Source organism: Coffea arabica, chromosome 1e, assembly GCF_036785885.1.
Source record: "Coffea arabica cultivar ET-39 chromosome 1e, Coffea Arabica ET-39 HiFi, whole genome shotgun sequence".
Classification (NCBI taxonomy): domain Eukaryota; kingdom Viridiplantae; phylum Streptophyta; class Magnoliopsida; order Gentianales; family Rubiaceae; genus Coffea; species Coffea arabica.
Genome location: NC_092311.1, coordinates 5,463,132 through 5,489,381, shown reverse-complemented (window position 1 = coordinate 5,489,381; position 26,250 = coordinate 5,463,132). Strand labels below are relative to the sequence as shown.

Genomic DNA, 26,250 nt, shown 5'->3' with positions numbered 1-26,250 from the left:
GTACCTGGGATTAGTTCTCGGTTAGAGTAGTGATTAATGGACGTACCTTAATCACCGACACATTAAGTCGGGATTGACTGTCATCGCTTGTTTGGCAGTTATAACCTATTTATTAGTAAATAATTGGAATTGCCTTTGCATCGATGAACCATTGCTGAAGATATTTCTTGGCTAGATCTTTAGTGTCACTAATCTGATTTCAATAAATTGTCATTTAAGTTTTAGTTAACTATTTGATTTTATTTGAACTGCTTTAATTGTCATATTTTATACAAAAACACCCCCTTGTTACTTTGAATTTCGAAAGAGACAATGATAGGTCATAATTTGTTGCTAAATTTATAATTATTTTTTCCTTGATTTTAGCCAAATATTATTTTAATTGATTGATTCTAATTATATGTGGTTTATAGTGCTAAATTGTAGGAAAATAAGCAAAACATGATTAAAAGGGGCAGTTTCCAGCTAATTTGGTGGTGGTACGTTCGGGGCCTATATTCAAGTCCAAAAGACTCGGAAATTTGTCACGCATGGAGATTTCCTAGTTCTAGTCAAATATGGACATCTTTGGTGAATTTGGAAGACTTTAATTATCTTTGTTAGTTGTAAAGTTGAATTAGGAAACAATTAAGTATTATTTTTTTAGAATGTTTCCTTTTTCAATTGGGAGTTTGTTTCCCTTAGAAAACGAGAAAATAGGAAGACCAAGCCGGATCCCGCGTGATTAAAAGTTCGGCCAGCAATAATTCGGGAGGAGTTTTGTTTTCCTTGAGAAGCTGCAAAATAGGAATTGAGAGGACGGCCGTAAATTGTCTCTTTTCTTTGTCTACTTTTGTTAGTTTTTTGAGAAGGAACCAGTGGTTATCAAGGGAGTCCTGCGGATTTCCCTTGAGAATGTGTAGCTAAATCTCCGTATTCTAGTCAAGGGCACAATTGAAGATTTGGTTCGGCAATTACTGTGAGATCTAAATTATTTTAACTGTTTCTTTCATTTATTGGTATTTATATGTTTTCTACTTTTAATTGTTATAACTTTTGTGTATGATTGAATAGTGCGCAATATTTAGTTCATTAGCATTTAATCCTAAAACCCTTCATTTATCTTGACTCAAAAGGAAACAAATTTCTCCCCAATCCCTGAGAAGACAACCCTGCTTGCCACTGTCTACTAGTTAGTAAATTTAGTCAGATAATTAATTCTGATATATCGAATTAAGCAAACTTTTCGGAATAAGGTGAATCAAGTAACGCATTGCATACCTAGAGTCCCTGCTCCAGTACTTAGAATTGATTATTGACTGCTTTTGGTGGTAGTTAGGTTTTATTATTATTATTGCACAGATTCGACACCTATCAATTTTTGGCGCTGTTGCAGGGGACTGGTGCCTGATTAATTTGTTTCTTTTGAGTTCATCTTGTTTTTATTTTTTATTATTTTTTTTAATGACCACTAACAATCCGTGTTTTGGTGATGGATTGGATTTTATTCCTATGAAAGGAAATGAGGCTTGTGCTTTTTCTGCTGATCAATATTCAAATTCACTCAGTTTTCTTACAGAAAAAATGGCTGCTGCAACCTATGGAATATGTTATGCCACGGATCATTCAACTGGTATGTGCTTTGAATATCAAGATTACCTAAATGCCTATATGAATAAGTTTGGAGGTTTTTCACTCCAATCTTAAACGTAATATAACTCTTATTCAAACGGGTATAATCAAGGATGGTGGGATAATTTCAATCTTGATTATGAACAAAGACCAATAAGTTTTTAACAGCAAGAGTCTCAACAACTATCATCCATGTCAGGTATGTCTCTTGAAGAAATGGTTGAATTAATAGCTACTAACACATATCAATTTCAACAGGAGACACAAAGGATGATTAAAGAGATGGAAGATGGAACGCGTGAATTGGCATCTACAATGAGTAAATTGATTTTTTTCAATTTATGAAGAATTACCCTCACAGACCAACATTGACCTTAAAGAAGATGAGAGTACAATTATCCTGATAAATGACATGGAACTGCAAGAGTCTCAAGAAGAAGAATCTAAAGATGCAGTTGTAAAGGGAATTAAAGTACAAGAAATGGAACCCCAATATCAAATTGTTCAAGTGAATAAATCTAGTGACCAATCTCCAAATGCGGTGACATCTCCTCCATTCCTTAATCAATATTTTCCTAACTCTTATTCTTTAATTTCTGTTAGTGAAATTGATTTTATTATACCAGAAGATTTTGAATTTCATGACAGGAATAAGTTAAGAGTCACGATGACAAAATATCTCGAATCAATAAGTGCTCGTGATGGAGGAGTGAGGAAAGAAGGTCGTTACTTGTTTGTTTGGCGCCATCTACTAATCCATGGAAGACCATACCTCGTGTGCTCAAAAATTACTCTATTTACGAGGGTTATCAGGGATACATAGAAGATGAAGCACTGAAATGAGCTGCATGCTTTTATCCTCCGTGAATAAATATGGCAATGTCTAGCCAAAGATATTAAAAAAAGGCGCTGCTTGGGAGGCAACCCAAGGCTCTCTATTTTGGTTCTCTTATGTTTCTGGAGTTTTTGTTAAGTGTTAGTTGCATTTAGTGATTTGTTGCTTTTGAGGTAGGAAGCTGGTAGTTAGACGTGCCCACGCCAAGTGATCACGCTTAAGGAAGGCAATTCTCGTCCACGGGCAGAAGACTTTCGATAAGTTAGGCATGCCCACGCCAGGTGGTCACACTTAAGGAACTCAATTTCTGAATATTGGTCAGAAGACTCTCTGGTAGTTAGGCGTGCCCAAACCAGGTGGTCACGTTTAAGGATCTTAATTTCCATGGGTTGATCAGAAGACTTGAGGGTAGTTAGATGACAGGTGTCGAGCCTGTACAATAATAAATACCTGCTTAAGAAAAATAAATTTTCTATGTATTACTGTAAGCAGGGTCGAATCCACAGGGATTGGAAAAAATTCGATTCTTTTTAAATTCGAGACAACGGGGATTTTATCAAAATGAAATTAAAATAAAAAATTAAACAATTTAACTAAAAATAATTAAATAATTTAACCAAAAATAAATAAATAATTAATACAATTGTAAATAGCAATCAAATAAATGATAAATAAATTCTAGTCAAGGATACAACTACGTAGACACAGTCCATTCATCCAATCATTGATGCACAGGGGTTCACTTAATTTAATTAATAGGCTAGTTATAGTCGCCGAAAATTTCTAACGACCAACTTTTCCTTAATTTATTGATAACCAAGGTACGACCGTTGATTACCCCTAACCAGGAAATACTCCTAAGTACGACCATAGGAATTAATTTCCTAATTGCTTTAAAAACTAAAAAAGCCTAACCCAAATTAATAACACACTACGAGGGTTATTTAAATCAGATTGCATGTTCCCCTAGTATGTGAAAATACTAGTTGCCACTTATATTAACCAATTAAATAATTACGAATTTAATTGATTAATTTGACAAGAGATTAATAAGTCAAATTGCACATCGGACCCTTGATATCCAATTAACAAAATAATTCCATGAAAATTAAAATAGAAAACATGCAAATATTAACAAATTAAGGAACACGTAAAATTAATTAAATCTCACAGATATTTGGGACTGCATCGTCGCGTTGATTCTTGACTAGATGAGAAGATTAGCCACGCCTCACGATAAAATTCTCACACAATTTAATTGAATTCAAAAACATAAATAACTCTTTCTAGTAATTTAAAATGAAAATTGATTCTCCATAGTCTAATGAAATAGAACTAGTTTCATGAAAGAAACTAGTCTAAAGGAAGAGACGGAAGAAAAATACAAAACAAACCAACTGAAGAAATCTTCACACCACATAACAAGAGAAAGAAAAATCGAAGCTCCTATCTACTCCTTCGTAGAGAGAAAACTGGTCTGATGCCAGAAGCTCCCGCTATCTATCAACCAGCCCCCTTTTCTAGTAGTAGTATCCTCTTATTTTATTGGAGCACTAGTTAGTGTCGTAGGAGCAATTGGAAAAGTAATCTCCTGATCAAATGCCAGCCATAGCTAATCAATTGCATCTCCCAAAAGAGGAACCAAATGTCTAAAGCAATTCCTCAACTTTCTACGTGGTCCCCGCTTTGATTTCTTATTGCTAGTGAATTTCATCATATCAATTCAATTCTTCATCAGCAATTCCGTTGGTTTGCACAATTTGGGCTGATTGTGGAAAGCTTTTAGAAGCTTTCACGTGCGGAGAAATCTTCTCAAGAAGGTCCCTTTTTAAGCACTTTTCTGCTCCACTTTCTGAAATTATATCCAAATACCAAATATAAATATATATTGACAATTAAAACAATATTTGGCAAGGATAAAGAGGAGAATTAACGATAAAATTACTAACAATTAATACCCTATCATTAGACATGACCACCTGGAGGGTAGTTAGGCATGCCCACGCCAGATGGTCACGCTTAAGGATCTTAATTTTCATGGGTTAGTCAGAAGACTCAAGGGCAGTTAGGCATGCTCACGTCTAACGCAGTGGTTCTAAATTTTTTTTTTCTTTTCTCTTCCTTTTCCTTTTCTTTTCCATTTTCTTGCTCTCTTTTTTTTCTTTCTTCTTTCTTTCTTCCATCCGAACTCCACCGCTGCTAACCATCAACTTACGTCGAGCTCCACAATCATTTACCCCTCACTCGTAACTGTACACGGCCCCTACAGTTATTAGGGAAGTTTCGTTGTCCCTTTTATTTTGTATTCTATTCTTTATCTTTTATATTGGGGATAATGTAAGATTTAGGTGTCGGGGAGTAGTATATTGATAATATATTGGAAAAGTGCAAGCGTAGGCATTTTTGTTGGAATTTTTTGTTTGACTTTGTCAAATTTTATCCAATTTTTGCCTATGTTTATGCATTCTTGTGTTTGTTCCTGATTAACGTTAGTTAGATGTCTCAAATTTTTCTATTGCTATGATTTTACACTCTAAGGTGTTAAGTATAATATGGTTAAATCTACTAGTATCTTTTTGGTGAATATTTGAGATTTTGTAACTTTTGCACTTTGTGGTTAACTTTGCTAAGTATGATAAATATTTGTCTAATATTTTTTATGCAAATTGGTTCAATTATTAATCTTAGTTCTCCATATTTAAGAAATGAAGTGGGTTTATGTGATTTTTAATTTTAATTTGGTGCTTATTTATGAATAGTATTCGGCTATACTCCACTAGTATCGTTGCCTAGTAACCGAAGGTCTTTACCATAAGTGTTGATTTTCAGCTATGAGTATGTGGTTTTTAAGCGATGAGAGCTGAGTAACCGGGTTCCTTCATTTGGCCAATATCGGAATTCGAGTCAAAACGCTTAAATGGCTAAAAACTAAGCATTCCCCCTAAAAAAAAAAAAATCAATCAAGTGTGGGGATATTTTAGAAAAAAAATGTATTAATAGTGAAAAATGTGGAAGTGTTTGAATGAATTGTTAGTCCGCTGATTCATGAATTTTAATGTTGAGATTTTGCTTAATAATCGAACCATTTTAATGTTAGTTGAATATTTTATATTCTTAGATTAGTTAGTTATAAATTGAAAGAGTCCTTGATCTTGAAAGTTAACTGAAGAGATATTTCTTGAAAATTGCCACTAATACTTGACATATGTTTTAATTGTATCTTGGCAATAGAAAATTTGAGCAATAGCCATTGTTTGAATTTGATTGCTTGATTTGTTGTTCTCATGCTTGAGAATAAGCATGGTTTAGGTATGGGGGAAATTGATATGTCATAATTTGTTGTTAAATTTATAATTATTTTCCTCTTGATTTTAGCCAAATATTCTTTTAATTAATTGATTCTAATTATATTTGGTTAATGGTGCTAAATTGTAGGAAAATAACCAAAACATGATTAAAAGAGGCAGTTTCCAGCTAATTTGGTGGTGGTACGTTTGAGACCTACATTCAAGTCCAAAAGACTCGGAAATTTGTCGCGCATGGAGATTTCCTAGTTCGAGTCAAATATGGACATCTTTGGTGAATTTGAAAGACTTTAATTATCTTTGTTAGTTATAGAGTTGAATTAGGAAACAATTAAGTATTATCTCTTTAGAATGTTTCCTTTTTCAATTGGGAGTTTGTTTCCCTTAGAAAACGAGAAAATAGAAAGAGCAAGCCGAATCCCGCGTGATTAAGAGTTCGGCCAGCAACAATTCGGGAGGAGTTTTGTTTTCCTCAAAAAGCTACAAAATAGGAATTGAGAGGACGGCCGTGACTTGTCTCTTTTCTTTGTCTACTTTCGTTAGTTTTTGGAGAAGGAACCAGGGGTTATCAAGGGAGTCCTGCGAATTTCCCTTGAGAATGTGTAGCTAAATCTCCGTATTCTAGTTAAGGGTACAACTGAAGATTTGATTCGGCAATTGCTGTGAGATCTAAATTATTTTAACTGTTTCTTTCATTTATTGGTATTTATATGTTTTGTGCTTTTAATTGTTATAACTTTTGTGTATGATTGAATAGTGCATAATATTTAATTATTCACATAAACTATTTTGCTAATTGGGAGTAGTTGAATCCGTAATTGTTCGATTACCTCCATCCCGGTAGCACCTGGTGTAATTGGGTTTATATCAAAAAAACATACGATCTAATTTAAACAAACTCTCGTAGCGTGTTTGTTAGTTAGGATTGAGTTTTTTTAATTCTTAATGTAATCTAGAAATTAAATCCTACGGTCGTACTTAGGGTTGTTTCCTGGTTAGAGAAATAGTTAACAGTCGTACCTTGACTATCGAAAAAGTAAGGAAAAACTGGTTGTTTATCGCGTGTATGACAGCTATAACCAATCTATTAATAAATGTTGAAATTATATTTGAATCAATGATCAGTTGCATGAACCATTACTGAAGTGTATCTTTGGCTAAAGTTTCCCCAATTATTTTTGTCAATTAATTAATTTTTCACATTTGATTTATTTAGTTCATTAGCATTTAATCCTAAAACCCCCCATTTATCTTGACGCAAAAGGAAACAAATTTCTCCTCAATCCCTGACGAGACGACCCTGCTTGCCACTCTCTACTAGTTAGTGAATTTAGTCAGATAATTAATTCTGATATATCGCATTAAGCAAACTCTTCGAGAATAGGGTGAATCAAATAACGCATTGCACACCTAGAGTCCCTGCTTCAGTACTTAGTATTTGATTATTGACTGCTTTTGGCGGTGGTTAGGTTTTATTATTATTATTGTATAGGCTCGACACCTGTCAGACAAATATCTCCAGTCCCTGAAGAGACGACCTTACTTGCCGTTTATACAATTCAATAATTCCTTGTGAATAAGCAATCTCATTCTGGTATATCGGATTAAGCAAACTCTTCGGAAACATGGTGAATCAAGTAACCCATTGTATATCTAGAGTCCCTGCTCCAGTACTTAAAATTGGGTTGTGATTACTTTAATTGGCAACTAGGTTTATTTTTATTATTGCACAGGCATTGACAACCTGTCATTTGGTAAGATAATAAGAGGGAATTAATTTTAAAATAAATAACAAAATTGTGACCTATCAATTATGTTAGATCCTACTTTTCTACAAAAAAAAATTATTATGGTCCAGATCAGATTCTACTATTTTTGGGGCAAAAATGAATATAGATCAGAATATTTGTTTGGAATCTAATGTTTTTATTCTTAAAAAATGATCATATATGAATCACGTGATAGATTCAGCGATTCAGCGTAAAAAGTGATTGAAAATCCGGGTTGGAACCAAATTTTACCCACTTAATTTAACGTAAAGTTACCATTTTAAAAATGAAAGATTAAAAATTCTTTTGGCTAAATGTCAAAGGCATTTTCAACAATTTTTTCTTTTGTTATCTTAGGTCGAATATCATGACCAATTCTCAGTGCCATGGTGCTTTCCCTATTAGCTGACTTGCTATTGTAAAATTTGAACCATATTTGAAGATATTGAAGTTCAGCAAAGAACACTTTGCAACAATGATGAATAAGAGGAGCCTTGGTGCTACTACAATGCACACTATAGAGAAGGGTAAGGAATCTATAGATGGGATTAGCATGACACTTCAGAGATATATCAAAGGATGCAAATGGGAGGCTTCGGATCAAAGATGAAAGAAGTCAAGAACTTAGGGAACTGTGTAAAACCATGTAAATCAACAACTTAGTGAACTGACCGTCTAAATAAGTTCAATTGGATTATTCCATACAGCTTAAGACGGATTTTCAGTAAAAGTGAAGACTTACAAATATGCACCACAAGAAAAGGATACAAAGCGGTACATATCTATATTAGATCTAAAGAAAATTTGCGCACACTAGATGCATTTGAGCAAATCACCTGTACTCTTTAACTACGCATGACAAAAGGCAAAAAAGGATTTATTATTTCAAACATCATTCATGTCCTGGGTTTACAGCTTTTGTACTTTCGAAAAACAATATGCACTGGATTGGCCTATCGGACTTCAACAGTTGTTAAGGTTATGTTGTTATTGCAATAAACCCTGTTGGTACAAGACTTTTCTGAGGAACATAATCTTCCTGTATAACCAGGGAATTTGAGACGAGGGAGATTTGAAATTTCACTAGTAAGCATCAGAAGAACAGCAGAGACATCTGGCCTATCTTTTGCAAATTGCTGCACGCATAATAATCCTACATGGATGTATCTCAGCATTTCTGTTTGGATGCCTGAATTGACTATTGCTGCATCTATCAGTTTTGTCGCTTCATTTGCATTCCATAATTTCCAGGCCTGTGATATCGCAATCAAGAATGGAGTTTAAATAACAAAGAATAGGATGAGGAACTTTGCTTGAGTCATGATACTATATCAGTTGAATAAATCAATACACTTACATGTCCAAGCAGGCTCACTTCATTCTCATCATTATAGAAGCTAGTATTTCTTCTTCCACTAACAATCTCTAATAATAGCACTCCAAAGCTGTAGACATCTGACTTCTCTGAAAACCTTCCTTCCATTGCATATTCTGGAGCCATATAGCCACTGTCATAGCATCATTCATGCAAAAAAGAGTTAAAACTTACTGGGGAAAGAAAGCAGTCTGAATTATCCATGACGTAGAAATGACAGCAAGAAACCAAATATGTGCTTACTATGTTCCTGCGACCCTGTTAGTATTGGCTTGATCATCATTGCCTCCAAAAATTCTGGCTAAACCAAAATCTGATAGTTTTGGCTTGAGCTCTTCATCTAAGAGGATGTTGCTTGCTTTCAGATCTCTATGGATAATTTTCAGTCTTGAATCTCTGTGAAGGTAAAGGAGGGCTCTACCAATACTCTCAACAATGATCACACGTCTTCTCCAATCAAGTAAGCTTGGTTTATTAGCATCTGTAACATTAATATTGTAAAATTAACACACCCGAGTTTTTGTGTTACTTTTCTGTAGGGACCTACAATATACTATATTTTTCTGTTTTACTAATTCTCTGGACTCTAGACATGACAAATATCCTTATGTTCTCGGTTTAGATGGTATGCAAGCAAGTTATATAATGCAAACAGGTCTTGATTTTCTAACCAAATATATAGGCATCTAGACTTTTGTTCGGCATATATTCATAGACTAGCATTTTTTCTTCTCTGTCAATGCAGCAGCCCAGAAGTCTAACGAGATTCCGGTGTTGGAGTTTTGAAATAAGCACGACTTCATTCATAAACTCCTCAATCCCTTGAGTTGAAGAGTTTGAAAGCCTCTTTACTGCAATTTCCCGGCCATCAAACAGCATTCCCTGCTAATTGATCTCATTAAATGCTACCCAAGCACATATCTAGCAACCTAAAATACCTATGCCAAGCCAAATTTAGTTTACCTTATAGACTGGACCAAAGCCACCTTTCCCTATTCTTTTGTTTGATTGGAAATTATCTGTTGCGTTAGCCAATTCTTCATAAGTATAAAGGGGTAGCTCTTCATACTTTGCTTGGTTCATGGTTACAGTAACCATATCTTCCACATTATTTACTTCTTCCATCCGTGATACCTTAGCTTGTTGCTCATTCCCTGTTTATGAACAAGTGAATTTATGATGACCAATCTCAAAAACTTAAGCAGCATTTAAGCACTGTTGAATTACCTTTGTGCTTGGCTATCCACTTCCAACGAAGGCACACAGAGAGTGCAAGGAGTACAGCTGCTACAGTCAGTGTGCTTGCAATGACAACTTTAAAACCCCTTTTGGCATCTGTATTTGTATGTCAAAGGATTTAAAGCACCTACGCAAAATTTTCAACTACCAAGTATAGAGGTATAAGCCTTCCTTGTGATCATTGTGATTTCTTTCTTACAGAAACACAAAATCCAATATTCTTATACTTTAGAAGCAGAAAAGGGAATTTCAAATTTAATAGTTTCAAGTGCTTAATCAAGAAATATAGCTGGAATCAAACCATAATATACGTAATTTGAACCAACATGACAATAAAGAGTAAGGTAATAAAGAAACAAGAAGAAAAAGAGCAGGAAATTGTTTTACTGTGTTCAGAATACGCCACCCAAATATATGAGTTTGTCCCATCGAAGGGAAGCTGCCCCGAATCGATTAAGATGCCACTCCATTGCATGCATCCTATGCCGATGTAAAATGCATAGGCTGTGCAGGAGCAATTGTCTAAGCAGTGTTCACGACATTCTTCTTCTGTATTAATTGCTATTGGCTCAGCAAAATCTGGAATTTTCATGTATGTAAGGTTCGCAAATCCATATTGATTGTCCTCTCTACTGGCAGATTCATTTCTCTGACATTGCAGCAATTCTTTTCTTATGCAACCACCTGTCCAGTTTCCTTGATTCCATTCCTCCTGATCTCTTGGCTTAAAACCTGGCAGGCATGTACAAATTGGGTAACCCCGATGATTACAACTCCCATAAGGTCCACATTTTCCATAAACATCACATTGGTTCTCTTGACTTGACCAGATTACGGTCCAGTCTCCTTTTTCACCCGATGAAAACGTTGCCTGTAAATGCCCTGATGAACTCAACATATAGTAAAAAAAAAGGATAATTAACATAGTTGTAAGTAAGATATGGAGATCCGGAATTGTCTTTCAACACATCAACTCCTTGATCATTTGCAGAAGGCTGCCGGCTATCCCAATAAATGCAGTACCACTCCATGGACCACTCCGCCAGTAAGGTCTACCATTATTCCAGATAAAGAGTTGAGGAAGTTGGTTAGGACTGAGACCTGCAGAGAAAGTTCCAACAGATGGATCTGAGAGGCTTCTCCATGAGGTTAATTGGATCGACCCTGTTGTACTCATGGTTCGCCATCGCGGGTCGTGGTCGCATCGCGGTCTAAGTTGTTCCTTATCCGTCACGGCATATCGGTTGAATATCGAGTGATATGAACATTATAACACATTAAAGTTTCCAAAAATTTTGAAAAAATTACTAAAATTAGAAAATACTGAAAAAGATACAATTTAAAAAAATATCGGAGTCGACTCCGAGTTGATTCGGATATATCGACCGATATTATGTATCACGGATTCGAATCGGTCAATATCGGCCGAGTCAGAGCGAGTCGTCGCGGATATGGTGATATCTGCGATTTGGGGATCGGTATCGTACCGATCTCTTCCGTTCCAGATACGACTCGGCCGATACGTATCGGTATCGGCCGATATGGCGAACCATGGTTGTACTGGCACCTAATTTCGAGTTTTGCAAAAAACAGTCTGTAGGATCCTCAAAACTTTCCCATTTGACTCTTCTGTCAAGACCAGGTTCCCAGTATCCAGGAGTTGTGCACTATAATTCGCCGAAGAACTTGAAATATTAGTAGACCATAGTATGTCTTTCGCTCCATTTAAGACAGCAAGATTTCCATCTTCAAGGATTGCCACAGTTCCCGTCGCATCATCCAGAGGTCTTTCTCTATTAGCCACCCAGATAACGGCTGCTGTTCCGGGTAGATTATATATTATTCCGGCATAGCGATCACTACTTTTTTCAGGACTAAAAAAGCCTAATTTAAATTTTTGGCCAGAGGAAACTATAGCTTCAGAGTCTTGGATAGGCTGAGTGATTGTAATGGTATCTAATGCAATACAAACCCCAAAGCAGCAAGCAAGTAGGAGAACAAAGGATTCCCTCATTGAGGGTGGAGGCATGTTTTCAATTGGTTTATGATAAGATAGTATGGAAATTATGCAAGAGCCTCTCTTCATTCCATTTTCAAGATACTGATCCATTGCACAGAATTGGTGGAAATTCTTGGCAGTCACTTTAGACCAAGTCAGCACATAATTTCGTGTACCTCCTTTCGATCTGAAAGGTCATTATCGCAGATAAAATTAGAAAGGGCATTATTGCACCATTCAGAGTTTCAGTTAGGAAGGTCATTATCGCAGTCAAGTCAATTATGACTGATAAGCAATCAAGTCAACTACCAGCAAACGTCAATTATGAGCAATGCCAACTATTAAGTCAATTATGAGCACACTTCTGCAACTTTCAGACTGTATTAGATTTCAAAGAAATTTCCTCGGCAGGAAAAACACGGGTCAATTAAAAAAAGCAAGAAAATCTCAACGATCAGAAAATCATTCTAATGCATTATAAGTTTTTGTCTTCACCTTTAATTTTAAAAAGAATAAACACAATAGCATTTGGAATTAAAACTAATTTTCAGTGATGGTGTTCGGATTACAATCTTCTAACAAAAGATTATTATGTTTTTTGTGAATATATTTTTAATTATATTTTATCTCACATATATCAAATTACTACAGTATACTTTTTATAAATTAAAAACTCTAAAAAGCACCAATCCAAACGGGAACTTATCTCTTGGCTCAAAACCTCGCAACCATATACAAATTAGGGAAAGGTCCACATGTTCCACAGAGGATTACATTGACTTTCTAGACTTGACCATTAGTATGTTTTAGTTGTAAGACTTGCTTCATTTTATAGGTAATTATAACCCAAATGATTGATTTCCTAACTAATTGATTGACATTTCATTAATGATTGATTAGTATCTCCTATTAATGATGATTTATTGATATTTTATATTCATTAATATTTCAATTATTCAAATCAATTAATTAGTTAGATATATTATTACAAATTATGATTCATAGTAATATTTCTTTAATGGAAGGAAACCCTTGAGATTTGATATTTGTCAATAAGGTCCTTAATCTAACCTACAAATAGCCTGTAATACTCCATCTACAATACAATCTTTTTGGTTAGGCATAAGTTAGAATCTCCCTTACTCTAATTTACCTATGCAGTTCATTCGGATTTGTTTCAATAATCTGATATGACTAGCAAGTAATGTGAATGTTTAAGTTAGTTGGATATCTATATCATAGATACTACTTCTCTCATTTTACATGTCAAGTCATGTTTTGGTTGTATTGATATACTACATTACTACATATGCCTATTAGATTTGTGGCACAATATCAAGACTTTGACATATTGCAGTAATCAAACAATCATACATTTAACAAATTTATAAATCATTGAAGTCACTCAACAATCAAAAGATTAACATTATATTAATCTGTGGAAGGTGGTCAGTTGACCTTATATGAATGGATCTACATACTTACAAAATCTCTTCTGCCTTGTTTGTATCATGAATATGATATATATATATATATATATATATATATATATATATATCTAGAAGCATAATTTTACATTAGTTATTGATTAATCTCAATATCAATTTTTATACATCTATGTTCCTATTATTATTTAAAATTATGTAGTATATTAGTGTATTACAATTATGTTCAATTATCTCATATTATGATTATAGTGTCAACATTAATGTGGTTGGCTAGATTTGAATTTCATAGAATTTCCTTTATCAAGTTTTTCTCCTTGCATCTTATGGGAGCCAAAAAAAAAAAAGAATATATGAAATAATGTGGCCACGCACGAATAGTATAAATGATTTGAAATGTATGCTTTTGATCAACTTCTTGGTGTAGATAACTACTGGTAGAACTAGTTCAACAGCAGCCAACCGAGTTATAGTTGGCAATATCTAGTAGACCGCGATAACCAGGAGTAGTTAGCAACCATTTGAAAACTGCGCTAAACGAGAGTAGTTAGCAACCATTTGGGAACCGCACTAACCGGAGTAGCTAGCAACTATCTGGGAAGCTTGTTAACTGATTAACATTGGATATTCAAGTCGATGGGGAATCTTGTGTCTTGAGCTTAATGATGCATATGTCTTTGAAATTTGATGTGTTGATATGTATTTAAATGGAGATTTATTGAATTCCATGTTTATAAATATGTTATGAACGATCAGTTTTGCTATGTATTATTATGTATTAACATGCTCAGGCCAACAGAGAAGTATATTGAGCAAGTTGTCTTAAGATGACTCAGCCACTAACCGACTAAACTGACTTTTAAATCCTAATTAATCAAAATGACATCGTTTGGCCTTTCCCAATTTACAAATCCCTGATTCAATTACCAGCCATCCTAACAATTCCTCTCCCATGAAATCAGACTTGTCCTCAAGTCTGGAATTCAGGAAACTGATTCTCAATGCAAGTCTTGTCCTCCCAAGAAGCTTCATCATAGCTCAGATGATTCCATTTGATCAGGAACTGAATGACAGGCCTCCCTTCACGCATGATTGCCCTCCTTTTCAATATGGTTTCTGGTTTCAAAGGACATTGATCATATTCATCTAGTTCCGGTAGGTTAGGGGAGCAGCTGTGTAGTGGTCCCAATTTCTTCTTTAATAGAGAGACATGGAACACAGGATGTAGTCGTGCCTTTGATGGTAGTTTAAGCCTATAAGCTACCACCCCAATCTTCTCTTCCACCTGAAATGGTCCATAATATTTTGCTGACAATTTGAGACGCTTCCTCACAGCTATAGTCTGTTGCCTATATGGTTGCAGCTTTAAGAACACCCAGTCACCCACAGAAAAGCTCCTCTCAGTCCAGTATTGATCTGCATAATGTTTCATCCTTTATTGAGCTTTTGCTAAATGTTCCTTAATGCAACTTGAGATTCTACTTCTCTCTTGAACCATATTGGACACAACAGGTACCAATGAATCTGTATAGGGTCCTAAGGGCAGTGGTATAGGTTTGTAACCAAACAGAGCTTCAAAAGGAGTCATGTCCAGACTAGAATGATAAGTGGAATTATACCACCACTCTGCCAGTGATAGCCATTTACTCCACTGTGAGGGAAGTTCCCCTGTCATGCATCTCAAGTAACTCTCAACACACTGATTTAGCCTTTCACCCTGCCCATCAATTTGTGGGTGATAAGATGATGAATAGTTTAGTTCCACTCCCATTACTTTGAAAAGTTCCCTCCAGAACACACTAGTGAATACTTTATCTATATCAGTGATGATAGACTCTGGTAAGCCATGTAACCTGTAAACATGGTCTAGGAAGACCTGAGCAGCACTCTTGGCTGTAAAGGGATGAGTAAGCCTGATGAAGTGTCCAAACTTAGTAAATCTGTCAATCACTACCAGAATAGTATCATACCCCTGTGACTTAGGGAGTTTCTCAATAAAATCCATAGAGATATGAAGCCATGCTCGTTTAGGTACTGGAATTGGTTGTAACAACCCAAGGTAAGGAACATGTTCAGATTTGTTCCTTTGACAGACATCACAGTTTTGCACATAGGTTATCACTTCCTGCTTCATACCAGGCCAATAGAATAGGGACTTGAGTTTCTGCCAACAGTTCTTCTGACCAGAGTGCCCCCCTATAGCTGAGTCATGTAATGTCTGAATTATCTGGTTCCTGATGTTGTTGGCATTCCCTATATAGATCCTTCCTTGGTACTTCAGGATCCCATCCAACAAGGTATAGTCAGCATGTGAATTGGAGTCTAGAACCAGTTGGCTCATGATATCTTGACAACGTGAATCACCTTCATAGTTATTCTGCAACTCCTCAATCCATCCAGGCTTGACAGATGAAATAGCTAGACAGGATCCCATCTCTTCCAAGGGTGTAGATTCATGCCTCCTGGATAACGCATCTGCCACTTGATTGTCAGTTCCCTTCTTATATTGTATCTTATAATCCAATCCCAATAGCTTTGTCATTCATTTGTGTTGAATGGCAGTGTTCAGCTTCTGATCCAAGAGGTACTTTACTCACTGATGATCAGTCCTTATAATGAAATGACTTCCCACTAGGTAATGTCTCCATTTAGTGACAGCCATAACTAAAGCTAAGAGCTCCTTCTCATAAATTGAGAGTCCCAGATTCTTGGCTGATAAGGCCTTACTCAAAAAAGCAATGGGATGTCCCTCTTGCATTAATACTGCCCCAATTCCTCCCCCATTAGCATCTGTCTCCACTACAAAAGGTTTCTGAAAATCTGGTAACTGAAGTACTGGAACTGAGCACATTAACTTCTTCAATTGATCAAAGGATTCTTGTGCCTAACTGTTCCACTTAAAGCTATCTTTTCTTAACAGTTCTGTGAGTGGTTTACACACAAGGCCATAGTGTTTTATAAATCTCCTATAATACCCTGTGAGACCCAAGAAGCCCCTCAATTCCTTGACTGATTGAGGAACAGACCATTGGAGGATGCTACTAATTTTTGAGTAATCCATGCCGACACCCTTATCAGTAATGGTATGCCCCAAGTAATCCACCTTCTTCTGAGCACATGCACACTTAGACTTCTTCACATAGAGTTGGTGCTTCCTTAATACCTCTAGTACAGTCCTTAAATGTTGTATATGAGCATCTAGTGTAGGACTATATACCAGAATATCGTCAAAAAAACCAATACAAATCTCCTCAGGTAGGGTTGGAATACCTAGTTCATCAATGACTGAAATGTTGCTGGTGCATTGGTGAGTCCAAAAGACATGACCAGGAACTCAAAGTGTCCACAGTGAGTTTGAAAAGCTGTCTTGAAAGTGTCCTGAGGCTTAACTCTGATCTGATGGTATCCTGCTGTGAGATCCAGCTTAGTTTTATAGACAGAACTAGCTAGCTCATCCAATAACTCATCTACATTAGGAATTGGGAACCTATCCTTAATAGTCATTTCATTTAACTTCCTGCAATCCACACAGAACCACCAAGTTCCCTCTTTCTTCTTAACCAACAGCACAGGGGAAGCAAAAGGGTTGTTACTGTACTTGACTACCCCTGTTTGAAGCATTTCTGTCACCTGCCTTTCTAGTTCCTCCTTGTGACAGTGAGGGTACTTGTAAGGCTTCAATTTGAAGGGTTGTGCCTCTGGTTTGAGAGGAATTTCATGATCTACACTTTTGCTAGGAGGTAAAAAATTTGGTTTCTGAAATACATCATCATATTCCTGCAGCAGTTTTCCTACTTCCTGTGGTATAGGTTCTGCCCCCTCTTCTGTATTACTTTTGCATTTCAATGCCATGCACATTTGCCTCTTATACTCAATAAATGTCCTCAAATCCTTCCCTTTGATCAGATCCATATCACAGTCCTCTGCCTGTCCATGCAAGTGAACTTCATTTCCCTGATTATGCAGTGATATCCTGAGTTGTTGAAAGTCAAATGTGATAGGACTGAAGTGTGTCATCCAGTCTACTCCCAATATTATATCCCATCCCCCTATCTCCATCACCTTTAAATCGAATCTGAAACTATGTTGATTAATCTTCTAGTGCATATTAGGACAGAGAGCATTGCTAGATACACTGGTTCCATTTCCCATGATGACAAAGAATGGCTGGTCCACCCATCTGTAGTCAATATCCATTCCAATAACCATTTCACTGTTGATATAACTATCTGAGCTCCCAGTGTCTACTAGTATAAAAACTTTTTCACCATCTAGGATGCCTTTCAATGAAATTGTCTTCCTTTTCAATGATTCAGACAAGGCATGCAGGGACAGTTCCATGGTTTGACCAGGATTTCCTGTCTACTCATCCTGCTCTCCTAATGCATCTTCAAACACATCATCTTCTTCATCATCTAGTATCATGCAGTTTACATGTCCCAACCTACATTGGTGACCTATGGTGTATTTCTCCCCACACTTGAAGCATAGTCCTTTACTTCTTCTGTATTGCAGCTCTTGTTCTAAGATCTTCCTGAATTCTCTAGTGTCCTCCTGCAGTTTGGTGTTGAACCTAGGATTTTTTTGGGTATTATTGACAGGAACCTTATAAGTGTTGCTGCCTACAGCTGATGTATTCACCCTTATCATTCCAAATCGATTTTCCACTAGCTGTTTGGAGCTCTCCCTAGAATTTTTACTCTGTATTTTGAGTGAGTACTCTTGCCACTGAGATAACTCAAAAGCTTCAGTTAAAGTAGCAGGTTTCAACATTCTAATCATAGGTTTGATTTCCTCTTTCAAGCCAGTGATGAAGCTAGAAATAAAGTAGTTTTCATCCAGATTTCGATTCTTAGTCAACATCAATGGTTTCAATTCCTCAAATCTTTCCTGATATTCTTCCACACTGCCCTCTTGATGCAGTTTATTAAATTCTTCCACGACATCCTTGCAAATGCTGTCAGTGAACCTTTTGCAGAGCAGATCTCCAAATTCTGTCCAACCTAATCCAGGTTTCTCAATTTTTCCCCCCTGGAACCACTTATCAGCTTTGCCTTCTAAGTACATATCTATTACTTCAACCTTCTGGTTTTCCGGAATTTGATAGTTCATAAAGTATTTATCACATTTGCGCAACCACTCCCTAGGATTTTCTCCAGTAAACAGCTGCAAATCTATCTTAGGTGGATTTGGAAGCTGATACTTACCCCAATCTCTTCTGAAATGCTGTTGTTGTTCTCCTTCATGTTGTAGTCTCTGATGAGCTGGAGGTGTAGGTAGGATTGGCGACTGATCCACCACAACTCTTCTTTCTTTGTCCGCGATCTTGTCCTGTGCAGAAGTCATTTTGAAATTCTGCTCCATTCCTGTCAACAGATTCTCCATTCGCTTATTATTCTCTTCCAGTTCTTTCTTTAGGTTGTTCTTCAGTTGTTGTTGTTCGGATTGATGTGATTGCAAGGATTCCATCAGCTCTTGAAGCTTGCCTTCTTGCCGTTTCACTTGTTCTTCCAGAGTTCTGAATCTAGTGCCTTCCGCCATGGATTCGTTCGCACTCCAAGGATCTAAAGCTCTGATTACTAATTGTTAAGAACTGAAGTGATCAATCATGCAATGGCAGTGATTAATCATTCAATTGGAAAGGATTAAGAAATAAGAAGAAGTAAGAAAGAGAGAGAGAGAGAGAGAGAGAGAGAGAGAGAGAGAGAATACGAGAGAGGGAAATTGGAGAGAGGAAGAAATGGATTTCTATTATTACTCTGATGAATTGCAAAGCAATGGGCCCCACATTTATTACAGTTCGTGTGACTAACCAACTAAACTGACTTTTAAATCCTAATTAATCAAAACGACATCGTTTGGCCTTTCCCAATTTACAAATCCCTGATTCAATTGCCCGCCATCCTAACAGAATCTTATGAAGCATTTAGATTGAATTCTCTAGGCTGCTGTGATGTCAATATGCTGTATTTCCTTTCCCACTGAGAGAAAAATCTGCTCAAACAAAGTTGCATAATTTACCAGCTTATTATATTGTTGAATTCTGCTTTGCAAAAAAAAAAAAGAAAAAAAAAAAACTCCGTTTATATATCAGTTCATCTGCTTGGGGGTGATTATCAAAATAATTTCAAGAATTATTTATAGTGAAAAAAGTCATATTAGAGAGTTCTGTGCTCAGGGAATTAAAAACAACCCAAGGACACTTCTTTAAATCACATATTATTATGTAGCTCATGAAAATTTTGTAAGGAATCATAGAGATAAAACCAGCAAAAAATTAAAATTTTTAATTCCTCAGACCTTTAGTCTTGATAAATCACACACAACTAAAAGAATGTTCAAGTGTTTTACCTTAATCAAAGAAGAAACACATGAATAATTGAAGCATTTGTTATAGAGGGAGGCGAGGGATCCACGTAACCACTCAAACTCTTGACTTCTAACGGTGATCCACATGAACCCTTTAGCCAAAACCTCCAAGATCAAATTAGCTTTCACTTAGTGCTAGCTAATTTAGACAATCACACACAAAAGATGGAGGACAAAAATGATTTTTCATTTTTCTTTCTAACCAAAATTATGACCTATTTGCTCTCAAATTTTTCCAGCAAAGATTTCACTTAAAATTGTTTGTCAATTATGTTGCCAGCAAAAGTTTAAAAGGGTATATATAGACAAAGAGGTTGAACCAATCCTAATGGAAACTAGTTTCTAGTTTCCTAAAGAATTAGTTTCGTAGATAATGCTACAGTGCCGATCGTTACCATAATTTGGGAATATTTTACATTAAAATACTAGTACAATCAGTTAATAGTGGTCCCCACATCTAAGATTGGTATCTTTAGCGACAATTGCACTACTATTCATTCAGGTTTCCAATATTCAAAATAACATCAGGTGGTAATATAGTAATTTTGGTAATAAAATTGATAAGTTATAAGTGTGATATGAAATTTACTCTTTAAATATCGAATGTTGCTACTTCTCCAATGAAACTTACTACTTTGTCATTAGTAAGTTTAATTCAAATAATGGTAAGTTTTACAATTTAAATAGTAAATTGGTGAATTGTTCAAACTTACTATTTTATTTCACAAACTTACCATTTTACTTAAGAAAGTTATAACAATTATAATTAGTAAGTTTAATTGAAGTAATGGTAAGTTTTTGTTAAAAATGATAAGTTTTACATATAAAATGGTAAATTGGTGAATTGTCAAAACTTACTACTTTATTTTACAAACTTAACATTTTACTTAAGAAAGATACAACAATTATAATTAGTAAGTTTAATTGAACTAATGGTAAGTTTTACAAATAAAATGGTAAATTGGTGAATTGTCCAAACTTACTACTTTATTTCACAAACATACCATTTTACTTAAGAAAGTTACAACAATTATAATTAGTAAGTTTAATTGAAATAATGGTAAGTTTTTGTTAAAAAAATAGAAAGTTTTACAAATAAAGTGGTAAATTGGTGAATTGTACAAACTTACTACTTTATTTCACAAACTTACCATTTTACTTAAGAAAGTTACAACAATTATAATTAGTAAGTTTAATTGAAATAATGGTAAGTTTTTGTTAAAAAATGGTAAGTTTTATAAATAAATTGGTAAATTTGATGAATGATTAAAGTTACTAGTTTAGTGAACAAACTTATCATTTTAGTTAAAAAAACTTACACAAAATTTATAATCATTATTTTAATGGAATCAGAAATGACGCTAAAGGGCCAAAATTGTCGCTAAAGATGGGTAACTTAGACAACCACCAGTAACGAACATTATTTTAGTATTTCGTGAATTGACTTGTCATCACTGTAGCACAATTCTAGTTTCCTTACCCCAATACAACTCCTTGTATTAGACTATTCAAACTATTTAAGAATTATCAAAAAGTCTAAAGCGCAAGATTCGAGTTTTTTTTTCCTTTTTTCTTTAACAAGATTCTAGTTTGGTTGTCCATAGAATTAATTTCTGAATCCTAAGTGACAACAGTTAAGTATGAACAGTTGAAGGAATAAAGGAGATCAAATTGAATTAACTGTTTCAGTATTGTATTCATTTTTCAGATGTGTGCATGTATGTACAATTTTGTACAGAGTTTAATGTGAACAAAATTGAGGTGCATGGTATTTGAGAAGACATGCTGATTGTGCCTAAACTATAAGGGCGTAAACAAGGCTAATCAAGTCAAATATTCTAGTGTTCAAATTTGTTTGATTATTTTAATGAGTTTGAAATTTTGTTCAAACTTGGCTTGATTAATTGTTGAACCGAATTTGAAGGAGTTTTTTATCGAATTTGAAAGTTATCAAACACAAAATGCTATTCAAATTTGATTGAATAAGTAGCAAACCACTCTCAAACAAGCTCTTACCAAACCAAATTTGATTCGAGTATCAACTAGTTTGGTTCATCTTTCAGTCCTACTAAACTATTAATTGAGAATGCTGAAGAGGAACCTCTGATTTTCAGCGAAATCCTGAACACAATTCCAAGCATCTCTGCTAATTCTTAATTCTCTAGTCTATAGCCTCAAGTTTTCAAGTATATTTTTGTTTGATTTATAGTTGGTCAAGAGATGCAACTCAATTTCTATTTGCTTGATTGCTGCAATATCAGAGTCACCCCCATGTGATGCTCTCTTCTGTTGTATTAACTTTGACACCAAGGACCAACCGCTTGACTGTGACCTTGCCTTAGATCCAGAAAGGAAAGGCAGAACGGACTCCAAAACGGATAGACTAACAACTTGAACTTCTTTGATCAGGCTAACCATGGCAGAATCTTTGTTTATCACTGCCAAGTTGCAGTTCTTCTCAGCTTTTTCCAATTCTTTGTAGCACTAGCTGATGATTTTGTTCAAGTGCTTATCTGAAATCATATATGAGCTGACTTCACTGGCCAAGTCTCCACTTCTTTTACCCCGTAGAGATGACTCAAGTTCCTGCAGACTTCCCTTCATCAGTATATATATACCTCTGACTACTCCACAATGTCCAATAGCCTGAGAGATACATCCAAGATCTCTTCTTCCTATTTTCGAATCCTTTCATTGGACAGAGCTTGTTGACTTTGTTGAGAAGGCAAGTCCGCAATTAATGACATAGATTTTATTGCAAATAGAATGTAATTAGGAAAGATTTTGTAAATTGATAGCTTAGCATAATTTAGCACAATTATAGGAATTAGTAGAATTAGATATTGTAATTCTATATAAAGTGGATTGTCCCCATTCAATGTATATGAAAGAAATATCCCTTTTTTCTATCATCTTTTCATGGTATCAGAGGACATTGGACCTCCTGCTATATTTCTCCTCTTCTTTGATCAAATTTTAATAACAATGGCTGAAAAAGCTTCTCAGCAATCACAAGTGCCAACAAATCAGATGCCGTAAATCCAATCCATCATTTTTTCTTCATCATTCCGATTAGGGTAAATTACATTTTACCCCCCTGTAGTTTACCCTTTTTTTTACATAACCCCCCTATAGTTTCAAAAGCTATACATAACCCCCTCATGGTTTGGATTAAAGTATCAAAGTAACGGAAATAGTCACTCGTAATGGAACTTCTGAAAATGTCGAAATTACCCTTATAAATACATGACACATTAACCCCGTATGATTTTTATATTTTACCATATAACCCCCTTATGGTTTAAAACTTTACCATATAACCCCTTATAATTTTCAAAATATACACATAACCCCCCTTGGTTAATACATAAATTTCAACTTTACATAAGGGTATTTTTGATATTTTAGGTGACGCCGTTATCAATTATCATTCCCGTCACTTTGACACTTTAATCCAAACCATAAGGGGGTTATGTATAGCTTTTGAAACCATAGAGGGGTTATGTGGAAAAATGTTAAATTACAGGGGGTAAAGTGGAATTTGCCCTTCCGATTGTTCTAGAATGACTCTTGTTTCAAAGCCCTTTAATGGAGAGAATTATTCTACTTGGACATGGGCTTTGATAATTTCTTTGAATGCCAAATCTAAGTTGGAATTTGTGGATGAAACTCTTGAAATTCCATCAGAACAGCAAAGTCCCGATCAAAGATTATGCAGTATGAAAAAAATGTAATGACATGGTTCTTTCTTGGATTATTAGTTCTTTAACACCTGATCTTGTCGATAGTGTCATCTTTTCTAATGTGGCACGAGAAGTCTGGGAAGACTTAAAGAGTCATTTTTCTCAAAGTAGTCACCACGAATCTTTGAAATAGAACTAGATATTGCATGTCTTACCCAAGATCAAATGTAATTTGCTGCTTATTGCACAAAAAATTTCGAGATGAATTGGCCTCATATAATAATGCAGTTTGCACTTGAAGAGTTGGTAATAAGCAACGCCTATTGATGCAATTTTTCATGGGCCTTAATAAGTCCTACAGTGCAATTCGTGGCCAATTCCTGTTGATGAAACCTTTGTCGAATGTCAGATAAGCATACTCTTCTGTTACAAAGGAAGAAAAACAGCATAATATAGGATTGCAAGGGAGATAGTCCTGAATTCTGCCATGCATATTCAACAGCCCGAATCTACAATTTTTTGCCACTCAAAGCAAACAAGGTTTCTCTTCTCACTCTAATTTCTCTAATTGTAAACACTTACATTGTGATTATTGTGACAAGGATTATCACACTATAAAAACATGCTAGAAATTACATAGATCTTCTCCTGGACATCCAAAAACAACTATCCAACCTAAAGAGAGGCATTGACATTCTTGAAAAATCAAAGGAAAATTTCCATTTACAATTCACAATGTTAAAGATGGTTTCTTGATGTTCAAAGTACAACGAATAGGTTGTCTAAATTGCAATCACAGCAAATTCTATCCATTGTGCATAATAAATCAGTAACCTCCATTGGAGAGCACTTTTCTACTTCTTATCCGAAGGTGAACATCACTAAAGTGTCTCCAGGTTTATCTAGAAAACACTTGTTGTTGATAGTGGTGCCTTAGATCATCTTACCTGGTCACCAACTTCAAAAAAATTTATTTTGCCACCAATTCTTATACCAAATGGAGACAAGGTTCCGATTGTTTCAACTAGGACTTTACCCTTAGATTCATCCTTTTCTTTAAAAAATGTGCATAGTGTCCCTATTTGTAAAGTGGATCTGATCTTCGTGAGTCGACCTATGTGAGATTTCAATTGTTTCATAACCTTTTCTCCATATTGGTGTATCTAGCAGGACATGATGACGAAGAGGCTGATTGGCTTAGTTAAACAACATCAAGGCCTTTATTACTTCGTTGCAATGGCTTCTCACAAACCAATGGCTACAACAGCACTTAGTACTCATAGTCATTCTTCACAGGTTCCTTTCACTGATTTTGTGGCATGTTGGTTGGGTCATCTCTCCTTTTCCAGATTATATTTTATGTCCAAAAGTTTGTTGAATTTTTCTTTTGAAAAGAATAATAGATGTGATGTTTGTGCTCTTGCACGACAAATTCGTCTTTCTTTCCCTGGCAGCTCTATTTCTACAATTAATCTTTTTGAATTAATTCACTGTGACATTTGGGGACTATATAAAGTTAATTCTCTTTCTAATGCTCAATAAATGATCTATATACTTGCAGAAAACAGGGTAATTAGATTTTTAAAATTTGGTGTAGAGTAAAAACCTCGACATATAGATTTCTCCCACATTACATAACTTCCTCTCTCTTGCAACTCCAACTCCAATGTCCTTTATTTCATTCCTTGTGATGTCTTGCCTCAAAACTCATCAATCATGTAAAGGTTGGGGAATCCCAGGGCTTGACCATGTTATGTTTTATTCTCTTTTTGCGTCTAATGAAACATTTCCCTTGTATGTTGCCTGATGACATCAATGTCAGGTGTCACAAATGAAGAAGGATTATCAATCTATTTTTATAGTGTTAAATAGCTAAGACAAAAATTTTCAGAATTGCCTTCGAGAATTTTATCTTTGTTCCTGTATGCAGATCTTCTGCCAGGTTATGCAATAACCTGTGTTACCATTCCACGGACCAATTGGCCTAAACAAAGAACTGTGGAATCTGGAAAGGCACAGATCTGCAGAAAAGTATTTTATGAAGCATTTAGATTGAATTATCTCAGCTTCTGTGATGTCAATTTTCTGTATTTCCCTTTCCACTGGCAAACTAGTCTTCCTCAGACAAAATTGCCAGTGTAAGAAAAGAAGGAACCACATCAATAAAGCTGTCAGTACTACTTATACTGTCAAAATCTGCTTTAGCTGAAAAATTTCCTGTTGTATCATGCATGTGAGTGACTTGGTTCATCAGCCTTGGGGGTGATTATGAAAATAATATGAAAAACTCTTTATAGTGAAAAAGGTTATACAAGAGAGTTTTGAAATCAGGAAATTGAAAGAAAGAGTTAAGTAGTAAATCTGAATGGGGATGCGAATGTGAGCTTGATGGGTCAATAGTACCAATTTCTTTCTGTCATGATGCTTTCACTGTAAACGTAGAAGAAAATGTTTCTTATTCTCTCTAGGAAAAACATTAAGGTGCACAGTTCTTAATTTGGAGTCTAATTTTTCTAAATTTAGGTGCACTATCATTCCCATTCTCATAGCGACAGTCCTTTGCCAAGTAGCAGATGGTCTGCTGGACATTTGGAGCTTTGTTTGAAGGTTTTAACTCTAT

At 35.3% G+C, this 26,250-nt stretch overlaps 1 protein-coding gene and 1 pseudogene across 1 annotated transcript; both read right to left on the bottom strand.

Annotated features, from left to right (window-relative positions):
• Positions 1–8,473: 8,473 nt before the first annotated feature.
• LOC113698600 (G-type lectin S-receptor-like serine/threonine-protein kinase At1g11330) lies at positions 8,474–11,311 on the bottom strand (annotated as a pseudogene).
• A 3,237-nt stretch (positions 11,312–14,548) lies between these two features.
• On the bottom strand, positions 14,549–15,010 carry LOC140015694 (uncharacterized). Its single transcript, XM_072068462.1, has one exon. The coding sequence runs from the start codon at positions 15,008–15,010 to the stop codon at positions 14,549–14,551; it is 462 nt and encodes a 153-aa protein (XP_071924563.1).
• Positions 15,011–26,250: the final 11,240 nt, after the last annotated feature.